At 34.5% G+C, this 14,773-nt stretch overlaps 1 protein-coding gene across 2 annotated transcripts in view; it reads right to left on the bottom strand.

Annotated features, from left to right (window-relative positions):
* The window catches only part of LOC110100759 (putative methyltransferase NSUN6), a 28,097-nt gene extending 15,122 nt beyond the window's left edge, over positions 1-12,975 (bottom strand). For both annotated transcript variants that reach the window (XM_028692946.1, XM_028692947.1), the window contains exons 1-3: positions 12,834-12,975; positions 12,602-12,735; positions 11,660-12,071 (exon numbers count right to left, since the gene is read on the bottom strand). In XM_028692946.1, the coding sequence (XP_028548779.1) occupies positions 11,660-12,071; positions 12,602-12,735 (546 nt within the window). In that variant the 5' untranslated portion in view covers positions 12,834-12,975. The remainder of the gene's footprint in view (positions 1-11,659; positions 12,072-12,601; positions 12,736-12,833) is intronic.
* Between the last annotated feature and the right edge of the window lie 1,798 nt (positions 12,976-14,773).

Below are 14,773 nucleotides of genomic sequence, written 5' to 3' on the forward strand. Positions count from 1 at the left end.
TTCGAGGCAAATATTTGAGTATTCAATCTCTTTAGATTCAATATATTGAGCAAGCCAATCAAAATTCTCACTTTGGTACACCTCAAACTTGTAGAATAGGCTCCTCAGGAAGCGAAGCTACACAGAATGATTTTAGTTCTTCAATGTTATGGGTCTTGCAAAGAGTTACCTCTTTAAAATATTGAGGGACAAGTGTGATTATGAATGTATTTTCTAATATTCACGAAATCTACCACTTTCTATAAGGAAAAAAAATTTCTGCTTAGATGAAGTATTAGCTGGTTTAGGAAGAAACGACTACATGTTGCTTTTTATCATCCTCCTTTCCAGGTTGTTTTGTGATTTTTGAGGTTAATGCCATAACTTTAAGAGGTTACATTAATTTTGGTTCTTTTGAAATGAAATATCTGACATTCTAACAAAGTTGTATTTCATGCACTTTAAGGAGTCATATGTTGCCAGTAATCCCAAACTCTTATCCATCCTTCAAATATTCAAGTATTGATGCAGAGTAGATAGAACAAAATCATATTCATGGAGCCACGACTGACCCAGAAGCACTTTGAACAAAGCATCGGCATCGATCACACAAAACATTTGGCCTCATATAAATTTTTTCAAATTTGAGAGGAAAAGTGAATAATCCCGCATTTGTGGTCCTTCCTTGTTAAAATCGTGCACCATCAAAATATCTCGCCAAAGGTTTTAGACATCAAGAGATCGCTACTTTAATGTTCGTGGGTCAATGAGTTTCAGTGAAGAACTAGGATAAATTAAGTTTCAACTTATCGTGACACCATCACTTTCTGGTGTAAAATACAAAAAGCAATTATACTTTGTTGTTCCAAGCATGAGAACATCTTCAAAGATTTAATGATTGACTCATTCTTACCTTATAGAACTTCAATCAGACAAAGTTAAGCAAAATCAAAACTTTAAGAAGTTAAATTAAAATTTTCCAAAGACTTTTGACATCAAAAGGACTTTTTAGACACTGAGCTATTCTGGAAACTTTTGCATATACAACAACAACAACATCAAGCCTTTATCCCACTACGTGGGGTCGGCTACATGAATCCTTTTTCTCCATTGTGTCCTATTAAAAGTCAAATTCTCGTTTAAATCTAATAAAGATTTGCATATGAGATAAAATATTATAATCCACTATTTTGCTTGAAGTAGACTTTATCTTGAAATTTTTGGGAATAATTTCCTCATTGATGACTATATATTTCCCTATAATTTTTTTTTATGATCCCTTTTTTGGGTGAAGAAGATAGCACCCTATCGCTCCACAATTGCATCTAGATAATTGCATTTGAATCAAATTTCTTTGATAAACTGGTTCCTTTATAATCATTATCCATCATTTTGAAAGCTCAGAATCACTACCCACTTCATGCATTCCATCTATGAGGCCATTGTAGATTTCTACTCATTCAATTCAAAAACAAATAAATCATCCGAACAATTGTCCATCTGCTACACCATCAAAACAAGACTTAAATGTTTCTTATCAAAATCTCCACTTTTTACTGAGATAGAAATGTTGACATCATTCTTTTGAATGACACTTGTTGGGTTCGTTGACACTCAACTCCTGTCATGAGCATGAAAAGAAGCTTCTTGGAAAACATTCGATGTTACCAAAATAAGTGAGAGATCCTAAGGGAAATGGAATAATAGTTAACAATAGGTAACTAAAATGTTTCCTCAAAAGACCAAGGTCGGTTGTAAGCTACAAAGCTTCCAATGTCAAGAATCAAACTAATGAGCAAGATCCCAAAGAATAATAAAATTTCAATTTTTTAATTAAACAAAAACCATTCTTAAAATTGGGTTTGGATCACTAAAAAGAATTACAACACCAGTTCAAATACATAAACAAAAGTAGGGAAAAGAGTCGGTAGTTTCTACATGATTTTTTTTTTTTTTTTTTTGGGGGGGGGGGGGGGTTTGAACATGGCTCCTTGAAATGCGAAGGTTGTGGGGATTGTTCGTTTACCACATGTTTTGAATGTGAAAACCTCCTTGGATGGCTCTTGCATGGAAATATCAACCTTGCATGTACATGCATAGACACTTCAATCATAATCCAACAAGAAGGTCACTTGAAACATATCCATGCATCAAGCTTGCCATTTTGGCTTTGAAAAGGCAGATCAACCACTTGGAAATGATCTTCAATTAACAACCTAATAAATGAATGCACTAAATTAAAAGTTCACATATTACAATAACGAATCATTACAAAAGTTAGCATATTACAATAACTAATCATTACAAAAGTACCAAATTACATTATCAATCATTCCAATAGTTCGTAAATTAAAGAAAATAATTAGATATGACATTCTTCTTGCTATGTTGCATCATTAAGTCATCCAAACTGCTCAGCATTCCTCCCATCACAATGAGCATTAGTTAGTGGTGGTTTATTGAGATAACTAGTCATAATATCAATAGCTCTATACCATCGCTTCTGTATCATTCAATATTTGCATTGGGCTTAAGAAGATGAATGATATATCACTTGTAAACAAAAGAAGGTTTTTTTCTATTCTCAAAAACAAGTCCACATCATTTAGGAAGACTCATTTCAACCTAGAATGTTGCCTCTAATCACCTATGTATTAAATGTCCAAGGGATAAAAACAAACATAAAGGACAATGTTGCATGGCTTAGCAATAAGATTTCTAAACTTAATTATTCAATTTATTGCTTTGATAATTAAATTTACACACATTAGTTTATATTTTGATCTAACTTTTCCAAAAAAGAAAATCTTTTTAAGGTCTATAAAACCTATGCCTCTTTCATTCATTTCGATTTGGATTATGCGATGGTGGAAAGGTTCTGAACAGAATATATGCATTCTTTTTTTTGTCTTATTGAACTTCATCAACAATATACCAATTAGTTGATACATCTGTAAACTTTGTTAACAGCACTGCCACATAAAAAGTAACACATTTTTTAATTCTTTTAGCTGTTTCAAGAGATGGGCAGTACATACAGGAAGATTCAACAGGAATTATTTTGCAAATTCTCAGCTTGGTTTCTTCTTTCATATACAAAGTGTTTTATAGTTCCATCTAAAGCAAAGGAGTGCATCAAAACCTAGCCCTTTTTGGGATGTTATTTGTTTTTTTTTTATCTTTTTTTATGTCTAATTACATCTTCTAATTTTTTCAGCATAATGTTTTCATCCCTATCTTAATATAACCATAATGATGCTTAAACATTTTATTTAAACTTCTTAATAGAACTTTCTTTCCAAATATAAAAATTATTTCATGAATTTCACTGATTTTGATCATTTCAATTTTATCAAAACAACCAACTGTTTACTGATATCATTAAATATTAGGTAAAATTTTCACATTATTTTAAAGTCAATTGTTCCAATCAATTTTAATATGTTAAATATTTGAATCATGGAACTTGTGTATTTAACTCTACACTGCAAACCACTATGATTTTTTTACTGTGAAGTTGAACAAGAATTTCTTTCCTTTTTTTGGTAGCAGATATTGCACCTCAATCTTTTGTATAATAATTTTCACGGAAATATAGCTTTCTTGCAAGATTATGCAACAAATTTATACCATGTTTAACAAATTAAATTTTAAATAGCTTCATAAAATTAAGTTTAATACAAATCTCAAAAGCTGCCTATGTTTAGAGGGTGCTTTTGACTGCTATTTCTTTATCCTCATGCATGCAAACATGAGTGCAACAGTATATTATCAAGGAAAAGACAAATTGGAAAAAATTAAAAAATAATAATTAATAAAATATAAAAAAAAACAAAAAACAAAAAAAAGAAAAAATTGGAAAGGAAAAGTCAAACTAGACCAACATGTAGAGCCTGACAACCACAGAATGTCATGGATGTAAACCTATGATGATGTTTTTTTTTTTTTTGGAAAATTTGAGGGCAAGAAGCCCTGATTTCATTAATGAAAAATAGTTACATGTGAGAAAAAAAAAAAAGAAAACCTTTAAGAAAAGAAAGAAAAACATTCCAAAAAAGGAAGCAAAAAAACAAAAGGGAGCAAAATCCAGCAGAAATCCCAAGCAAGACCTAAAAGTGCCTGGGAGGATCCCAAAATCGGGCTCGGGGTATTGCAGAGAGAGACGGACTCCCCCTGGTTGCAGAGGAAAAATTCACGAAGAGATCACAGAGACGGCCCAGTCAAAGTCCACTGCCATCCAAGGGGGCAAAAGGAGCAATACTGACATCATTGCTCACAAAATCAGCAATAGAAAAAGAAGCCAGCATGCCAGGACAACCGAACAGCGACTCTGAAAATAATCAATTGAGCAAAGCAAAACAGGCTTTAAGATCATCAAAATGTTTTCATCTCCTCACCTTGAGGATTAACGCATGCAAATTTCAGTTTATTTTTGTTTTATTGTAATTTAAATATTATAATTTTTGTTTAATTTTTTTATGCTATCCTATGATGGAAAACATCCCATAATCATGAGTAGGTAATGCTTGGGCAAGGCAAACCTTACCTGAATGGTTTTTGACATGCCTTTCGGGTGTTGTTCTGAAATGTCTGATGGCCTTCCATTTCCCCTTACCTGATTGGTTCGCTTGGAGGTTGATTGGTTGTTTGGCTGCCCCCTTTTCTCTTATAAATTGGAGATGTTTTTGACATGAGGAGGTTGTTGAATATTTGAGCAAAGTCTCTACAAAACCTGAGGGTTTCTTCTTCCTTTGGAAAAGCTTGAGAGCTTGTTCCATTTCTCTCTTCCTCCATATTTCGTCTTGGGCTTCTAACCTCTTCTTCTCTCCGCAAGTTCCACTCCACTTGTTTCCTTCTTCTTGAGCTACATGAGATGTTTGGCTGATTTGGTGATATTTGTTGGATGAGCTTTATTGGATATTTGACCTTGTAGCTGTGGTGGACCCTTGGTTTGCAAGCCCTTAAGCATTTATCTTATTTTACCTACTTTTCGTTGCATGTGAGGAAATCATTTGCCGGTTGTTCTGAGGATAGTATTTTTTTTATTTTAATTTTGTTTCGTTGTTCGACTTTCGTTTGTTTTGGTGTTTATTTGGATGTCTACATTCTAGATTGATTCGAGTTTTGTTCTACTTGTCCTAGTGTTCTCCTCTATTGGCTCTTTCTTTCTAATTTGAAAATCATTGGTAAAACATTGAACGAAAACCTAGGAGTTCCTAATTGCATAAAAGGAGTCAAAATAGTGGCTGCGGCGCGTCGAGGTGCGACTGTACCTACATCAAGTTTGGTATCAGAGCGAACTAGCAAATCCTAGGGTGGTGTGAGTCTCTTTCTTAAGAAAACAAAAATGGCTAATAATCAAGTGGATTGGCAGCAAATGATGCAACAGTTAGCGGATTTGCAAAATCAAATAAACAACATGGCTAATACACTTGCAAATTTAAATGTTAACAATCCTAATGTTCAAACTTCTGAAAGTGAGAAGGAAGTCCCTAGGAACCAAAATAGGCGACAAAGAAATTGGAATTATGGGATTAAAATTGATGTTCATAACTTTAAAGGAAAATTACAACCCGACCAATTCATTGAATGAGTAGAAAAAATAGATTAGTTTTTTGAGTGGAAAGAAATACCGGACAACATGAATGTTAAATTTGCAAGCTTAAAACTCACTGGTCATGCACTCACATGGTGGAAAAATCTTCAAAACAATAGACTAAGGAGAGGAAAAGAAAAAATTCAAAACCGGAAAGAACGAAAGAGAAAATGAGAGGGAAATTCCTGGCTTCAGACCACGCACGAACCATCTTTCAAGAATTTAATAACCTACGTCAAGATAATCAATTTGTTGAATAGTACACTGAAACTTTTTACAAACTCCAATCTAGAAATGACTTAGATGAATCTGAAGAAAGAATTGTCACTAGGTATATCAATGGTCTAAAATGGACAATCCAAGATCAACTGAATTTGCACCACGTAACTAAACTCGATGAGGCTTATCGAATGGCACTGAAATGTGAAAAGCAACATCAAAAGGGTCACAACAAAATAACTAAAACTTATAAGCGACGACAGACTAGCAGGGTTAAAACTCAATCCTCACAAACTTCTGTAGGAACATTGGGTATGAGAATTAAATTATTTGAAACTCAAAATATGAATAAAGGTAAAGAAATAATGGGTCCTAAACCTACGGAACAACCAAAACTAATTGGGTCATATTATAAATGCGAGCTCTATGGTCATCTCTCTGCGGCTTGTAGAAAAAATAACCCACCAAGAAATAATTACAATGAAAATGATGAGGAAATAGAAGAAGATGAAGAAAATGAATATGAACTTGAAAACAAAATCGAATTGGAGAAAGTTAATATAGAGGGCGATAAAGGTGAACAACTTTTAGTAATCCGACAAGTTTTAATTGCTAAAATAGAGAATGGGGATAGGTGGCTTAGAAGAAACATTTTTAAAACCACTTGCATAGTTGAGAAAAAAATTTGCACTCTAATGATCGATAGTGGGAGTTCAAGTAATTTTGTTTCACAACTAATGGTTGATAAGCTTAAATTGAAATCAAAATCATTTGTCAAACCATACAAAATTGCTTGGTTCAAGGAATGGGGTGAGGTTTCTATAACAAAACAATGCAATGTTAACTTAACAATTGGAAGTTCTTACAAAGATCAAGTGGTTTGCGATGTTGTACTTCTTGAAGTTTATCACATCTTATTAGGTCTTCCTTGGCAATTCGATCACAAAACCATTCATAACGGGGAAAATAATACCTACACTTTGATTCAAAATAATAAAGAATTCACTCTTTATCCTCAAAAACATATGTCTGACTCGCATGCCAAAAATATCAAAGTTGCAAAAACAAACACTCCTGAACTGTTTCTTAACACAAATGAGTTTAAACACTGAACATGAAGCTTTGCGATTTTTGGGCTCTCAAAAAAATATGAACAAAAGACATGTCAAATGGGCTTCTTTTTTACAAGAATACTCTTTTCATATTAAGCATAAAATTGGTGTGCTAAACAAAGTGGTTGATGCTTTAAGTAGGAGGTCTCATCTGTTGGTAACTGTTTATCCAACCATAACTTCTTTCGATTTCTTAAAAGACATTTATGCGAATGATCCAGATTTGAAGAGTATTTGAGAATTTTGTCTCACTTATGGAACAGATAATTCTGCTCAATTTGTCATTCATCAAGGTTTTTTGTTTAAGGGTTCTAGACTTTGCATTATAAAAAAAAAATTTAAGAGAACAGTTTGTGCAATAACTTCATAGTGGGGGGGTGTGGGTGGACATTTTGGTCAAGGAAAAATGTTGCCTTAGTGGAAGAAAAATATTTCTGGCCTCATATGAGAAAGCAAATTGCTAATCTGGTCAAACAATGTAAAATTTGTCAAGCTTACAAGGGAATTTCTCAAAACATTGGTTTGTATACTCCTCTTCCAATTCTAAATAAACCTTTGGAAGATATCTCTATGGATTTTATTTTAGAGTTGCATGTTACTGCAAGCAAATATGATTGTCTTTGTTGTTATTGACCAATTTAACAAAATGGCACACTTAATTCCATGCAAGAAAACTTCTGATACTTCATATATTGCTGATTTATTTTTTAAAGAAATTGTTTGTCTCCATGATATTCCTCGAACATTTACTTCTGATAGGGATACTAGATTTTTGAGTCACTTTTGGAGAATACTCTGGCAAAATTAGGAACTACTCTTCAGTTTAGTAGTGCATATCATCCACAAACAGATGGACAAACTGAGTCTGTCAATCAAAGCTTAAGAAATTTACTGAGATGCCTTGCTGGTGAGAAATCATCCCAATGGGATTTGAAATTAATCCAAGCTGAGTTTGCATATAATAATTCTATTAATAGTTCCACTGGTAAAACTAGCTTTGAGATTATTTATGGTCAGTCTATACCTCACATTTTAGATAGAAATTGTTTGCCTTTACCTAATAAGGTTAGTGCTGAAGTCATAGAAACTTTTAATCATATCAAATCTATCTAACAACAAGCTCTTGAAAAACTCAGAATGACTAATGTTAAATACAAATCTGCTGCTGACAAACATTGGACGAAAGTTTATTTTAAGGAGGGTGATTTAGTTATGGCTTACTTCCATCGCCAATGATTTCCTGTTGGTACTTTTGGTAAATTAAGCAAGAAGAAATTTGGGCGTTTTCATATTCTACGAAAATTGGGCACGAATGCCTATCTCTTGGATCTTCCTAATACGGTTGGGCACTTCTCCTGTATTTAATGTTTCTGACCTTTCTCTGTAAGAAGGAAATTCTGATCATTCTGTAGAAGCTGAAACTTTATCACTTTCCACATCAATTCTAAATAGTGATGATCAAATTGAAGATGTTATTGATGTCAGGATTACTAAGACTAGACATGACGAGCACAAAAGGTTCCTGGTTAAATGAAGCAATCGTCCATTGATAGACTGTACATGGATGAATACTATTGAGCTGAAAAATCATCATCCGGATCTTTTTCAAAAAGTTGTTGAAGCCTTCTCATCGGGAGATGAGATTCTCCCACCAGGGAGGAATTGATGCATGTAAATTTCAATTTATTTTCATTTCTATTGTAATTTAAATATTATAATTTTTTTTAGTTTTTTTATGTTATCCTATGATGGAAAACATCCAATGATCTAGTAGGTAGTGCTTGGACAAGGCAAACCTTGAGTGTGCTAGCTACTTGGGTTATTTTGATCTTTGGACTGCTGGTTGCCTCTCGGGTTGGGCCTTGGCTGCTCGGGTTTGGGCTATGTTCTTTGGATGCTACTTAGTTCTAGCTCATAAATGCTTGAGCTAATGTTTAGCTCATTATTATAAAAAGGTATTCCTCTTGTTAGCTTATTAATTGGAGTTGGATCTTTGCCTTTTCCTCTTCTTTGTGTCCCCTCGGCTTCTTCCTAATGTTGTTTCCCGTGGTTGGTTCTTTCTCCCTTGTTGGGTGCTGGTTTCAGTCTCCTGTGCTGCCCCTTCGGTTTCTCCCCTGGTTGCTTGTCCCGTGGCTGCTTTACTCGATTCCCTGTATGGCCTTTTCAGGTGATGTTCTGAAATGTTTGATGTGCTTTACTCGGTTCCTTGTGTGGCCTTTTCAGGTGATGTTCTGAAATGTTTGATGGCCTTCCATTTCCCCTTACCTGATTGGTTCACTTGGAGGTTGATTGGTTGTTTGGCTGCCCCCTTTTCTCTTATAAAGTGGAGATGTTTTTGACTTCAGGAGGTTGTTGAATATTTGAGCAAAGTCTCTATACAACCTGAGGGTTTCTTCTTCCTTTGGAAAAGCTTGAGAACTTGTTCCATTTCTCTCTTCATCCCTATTTCGTCTTGGGCTTCTAATCTCTTCTTCTATATGCAAGTTCCACTCCACTTGTATCCTTCTTCTTGAGCTACTTGAGATGTTTGTTAGCTGATTTGGTGACATTTGTTGGAGGAGCATTGCTGGATGTTGGACCTTGTAGCTGTGGTGGACCCTTGGTTTGCAAGCCCTTAAGCACTTATCTAATTTTACCTACTTTTCATTGCATGTGAGGAAATAGCTTGTCGGTTGTTCTGAGGATAGTGTTTTTTTTTATTTTGTTCGTTTGTTCGGGTTTCCTTTGTTTTGGTATTTGTTTGGATGTCTGCATTCTAGATTGATTCAAGTTTTGTTCTACTTGTCATAGTGTTCTCCTATATTGGCTCTTTCTTTCTAGTTTGCCTGCATCAAGGATAGATTGTTGAATGGTAAAATAGATCCTGGTAGGATTATTCCAAGAATTATCAAAGCGACAATAATTCTTTTCCTTCCATAAATGATAAACAGAGCAACAAATAATGAAAAAACAGAAATCTTTATCCCAACTGGAAAAACCATGTACACCATTTAAGAAATCAAACATCTGAAGCAGTGTCGGCCTCAAGAGGATACAATCCAGCAAAGGCAACATCTTGAAGATGACAGAAAAAGAAAAATAACATTCGAAGAAAAGATGCAAATGAGTTTCTGGGGCATTTTGACAAAACGGACAAGCCAGATTGATATCAATAGATCTCTAAAGAAGTAAATCTGCACTTTTCAACTGGCCTAAAACAACCATCCAAGTATAGGAAGAAAATCTGAGAGAATGATGTTTATGCCAGATAAATTTGTGCCAACTAACCACCTCCAAATTACCATAGAATTGAGAAGAAAAAATAGAGAAAGAAGGGTTTTGTAAGTCATCCCAAGACAATGTCGGTTGCTCACAAATGGGAATGCCGGAGAAAGCAGTGCGAGGCTGATCGGGAAGAGAAATAGAGAGAGCCAACTGTTTTTGTTGAGATAGCATTTGACATAGGGCAAATCAAGCCTAATAGAAGGATAAAGTTCATGAAGAGATTTACCGTTACACTAAGGGTCCCAAACCATAGAAAAACTACAGTTATAAGTAACAACCAGAGAAATCGAGCTCTTAAAAGTCTGGGCAGAAGAACATAGTAGCTTCCAAAATTTTGAAGCATTGGTCGAATGTTGCTTCCAAGGGGATAAATATTTGGATTTAAACCAGAAGATGGCCAAATTATCTAAGGTATAAAACCTCCATAAAAAAGAGTAAAAACTGGCATGATAAAGAGCTTCAATATAGGGAATGTCAAGGCCACCCAACTACTTGGGTTTAGCAGACTTGCACCATGAGATCAAGTGGAGTTTCCTTTCAGAGATACGGCCGTGGAATAAAAACCTAGAGCAAAGCCTTTATATAACTTTACAGCACGCCTTAGGTATGATGGATCCTCTGATCCAATAAGCAATTGTGTTGGCAATAGTGAATTTTAGAAATTGAATTCTTCCTGCAAAAGAGAGAAACTTAACTTTCAAACCATCAAGTAGAGTAAGGATTTTACTCACTAGTGGTTGGAACTGAGTAAAATTAAGTCGAGAGGGAGAGATAGGAATCCCCAAGTACTTGAGATAAGAGCTCACATGAGAGATGCCCAGAATATCATAGATCACGTCAGGATACAACAAATTTCTAGAGAAGATGATGGAGCTCTTGGAGGGGTTAATGGATAGACCTGAAACATTAGCAAAAAGTGATAGGGTGTTGGATAAGCAGGTTGCATTTGCGGGGGAGGCAGCTCCAAACACAAGCACATCATCTGCATAGAGCAGATAGTTAAGGGAGCAACCATTTTGCTGAGGCCCAAAAAGGGAGAATTAGATTGATGCAAGCAACAAGACAGCTCATCCATCACAATACAAAATAGCAAAAGGTATGTGAGAATTCAGAGTGCTGGATTTCGACAGTTTAGCACTTATCTATAATTGAATTGCATGATTTGATGCTTTCTTAACTTTATTAGCTTTTTTTTTCCTTCTTCTTAAGTTTGCTTTGTTTGGCATGTTTTCAAATAAGACAGTTTTTATAAAATATATATATCTACTGAGTTGCATGCACTCATTGCATGTACAGTCTAATTAGGGTTCTTGATAATGAAAATTCCCGAGACAAAAAATGTGAGAACATATGAAATATTAAAGAAAATGAAGGAGATCAAGTAAAACTCATACTACAAACATATAATTAACACAGAGCTTAAGAAATAGAAACTTCAAGGGCCATGCACCACCGTAAATGAAAAAAGCTAAAAAGCATCAAAATGTACCTGGGCTCCTCGAAGAACAGCCTCAGCACATTTTCGACTAACAATGACTTCCTTCACTGATTGATCTGGTTGATTTCCATAATGAATGCTATGTGGACCCGAACCTTTGACAAACAAGACATGATCGAGTCCAGCGTACCGACACTGACAAATTGAAGGGTCTTTAAACAATTTCATAGGTTTTCTCCCGTTCTTAGGTGTTTCCTCCAGCAAAAGGTTAAACATACAATCTATACTTTCTTCCCTCAAACCAACATCTCCGGCAGTGCTCGCAGAAACTTGCTTCCCTATGCTCAAACAATGCAAATCATCTACAGTTCCACCTTGAAGAAGTCTTGTTAGCTTCTCAATAACAGCTTCATTTGTAGACTTGAGAATGTTAACTCGAATGCAAGAGTAACAGGATGGACGCCTGAACAAAATGAAGAATTAATAGCATAAAAAGAATCAAACGAGCAATTTTTGAATTTTACTTTAAACCCTCAGAAAACAACAAGTTAGTGATCATTCGATGTTTTCATGTGCATGCTTATTGCATATTGTCGCATACCAAATAGGACCCTGTGGAACTTTTTCTCGCCTTTCGGCTGTGGTAAGAAATTCCTTAAGATAAAAAGAGAATGAGCATAGAGAAACAATGACGACCACTTAGTTTCCAAGACCAGGCATTGTTACAAACACGCACATACTGCAAAAAAAAAAAAACATGGAAGAATCGCCTGTCACCATAGGCTATGCTGCTTAAACCTCGGCAGCATCTCTACACCATTTATCCTTCACATTCACAAAATATCCAACTTTTCAATGGTTCAAATTACTTCTGCTTGCAACGAAAAGAAGAGAACTTCCAAACCCAAGTTTTAAGCATAACGAAAAGGAAACTGCGAATACGCTAATCGAAATTGAACAAAGGAAAGAGATAATATGGTGAAAGAAACATACGTTAGGGCTTCTGAAATTCGAGTGAAGTGGTCAGCTCCGTATGCCTTGATAAAGTACTCCTCCACCTGCGGATTCCAGCGAAGGTTTGGGTTGTAGCAGTAGCGCTTCGCCACAGATGAAGAAGAAGAATCCATCTACGGCAACGCTCGAATAACAATTGATACCATATCAAAAGAAAGAGGATGAAAAGCGTGAACGCAAATAAATAATTGGGGAAATAGGTTTCAACTACATTGAATGATTTCAGTTTGGAAAAGTAGTGCCGGCCAGCGATTCCAATTCCACGAAGAAGCCGAAGCCGATTCCTTGTCCGCTCATTCAAAGTGACCGCCACTGCTGTGATTTCGGGGGTGTTCGCAAGAAATTTGGATTTAATAAATGAACAATATAATTTAAAGTACATATTTAAAGGCCGGGTAAATAGATATTATTTTAATTCACCAACAAAGTTCTATTAATGTTTGAAACACATTTGAGAAGATTTTGAAATTTATCCCAACCTCATTGACCTTAGTCATCCCCTATAGAATAAACTTCAAATAAAATTTTATCAAAATTTGAGAAAGATTTCTAGGGGATTCAAATAAAATTTGAATAAAATTCGAAAAGGATTTAATTGAGGTATATACAATAAAATGCAATGCAATTGCTTAAGTGGATCAGATTAAAAAAAGGCAAATGCAGGAGATATAACTAAACATAGTATGGCTACAATAAATAATGAATTAACAGTTATAACATATAGATATAACAATCAAAATAATAAGGATTGCATCATTATGAAACCATTCAGTGCTATTATTTGAATAACTATAATTTATCCTAGCAATGACACTATTCTTATAAATGAAAAAGAGTAAAAAAAATTAATTATGAAGGTAGTGAACATTTGCCATTATAATTGACTTAATTATAGCTTCTCTCTCACGCCACATTAGCTAGGTTGCATCTTTTTGCATTTTAAATACCTTTTGTTTTCCTTTGAACAACCGTTCTTAGGATTTACCAATAGGGATATATAACCAAATGTTGCCTAGACGTAAGATATTAATAGATGAATTTTTGAACAGAGTGAATTATTTAATTCAAACAAGCTGTCAATTAACTTCATTAATATCAGAGGTTAGGTTTCGTTGTCCATGTTGCAAACAAAAAAATCAAGCCTACCTTACACCATATGAGATTATTGTTGATCTATATCAGAGAGGATTCATGTCAGAATATTGGTATTGGACTTCATGGTAAGTACGAGCCTTATTTTAACTCTCGGTGTGGCCCATCTACAAGTTTCCTCATAGTTGAGGAATATAGAGTTAGGATATTTGATGACTTGATTTATGATGTAACTAGGCCACAATTTCAATAATTTATAGCAGAATCCCGGAATAAGCAGACAAAAAACTTCTATAATTTGTTGCATGTTGTGCAACAACTAATTTGGAATGGGTGCACTACTCACTCATATTTATTTGTAGTTATGAAGATGTTAAGCATAAAAATAAAATACAATGTACCCAAAAAATGTTTTAATAATTTTATTGGCTTACTTAAGGAAATCAACCCGGCATATAATATAATTCCAACAAATTTATGCCTGACTAAAAAATTGGTTCTCAAACTTAGTTTGATAGCTATAAACACGCCAAGGTTTAAACCAAATTCTGGGGAAAAAAAAAAGTAGTTGGATATGCTAGTCAATCGATTATTCTAGTTACCCATCATTCCCAGATTGAAACGTTTAAATGCATATATGAGCTCTGCTGCATATATGAGATGACATTAGAAATACAGCTCACAAGTAGGTGTTGTAACACATCCATCAGAAGCAAAAGTCTGAAAACACTTTTACTATACACATCCCATCTTGATCGTAGAACCAAAAAATGTAAGATTAGATTTATGTGAAAATGATTTTACTTTATTTTATAAATCTTTATCACCTTACTCATACTAGCTTGTGATACTCACCACCAATAATCTTCCTCCAAAGTTGTATATGATTACACCATATATATTTCTTACACTTATTATTCCTAGCCCACATAATCCAAAGACCAAGATAGATGTGCTCATGCAACTTTTAATCCATGACATAAATTTATTGTGGAATGAAGGAGTTACCACATATGATATCTCCATCAAATAAATTTTATATTAAGGGCATCATTACTT

The sequence above is a fragment of the Dendrobium catenatum genome, unplaced genomic scaffold (genome assembly GCF_001605985.2).
Source record: "Dendrobium catenatum unplaced genomic scaffold, ASM160598v2 fragScaff_scaffold_28, whole genome shotgun sequence".
In the NCBI taxonomy this organism is placed as follows: domain Eukaryota; kingdom Viridiplantae; phylum Streptophyta; class Magnoliopsida; order Asparagales; family Orchidaceae; genus Dendrobium; species Dendrobium catenatum.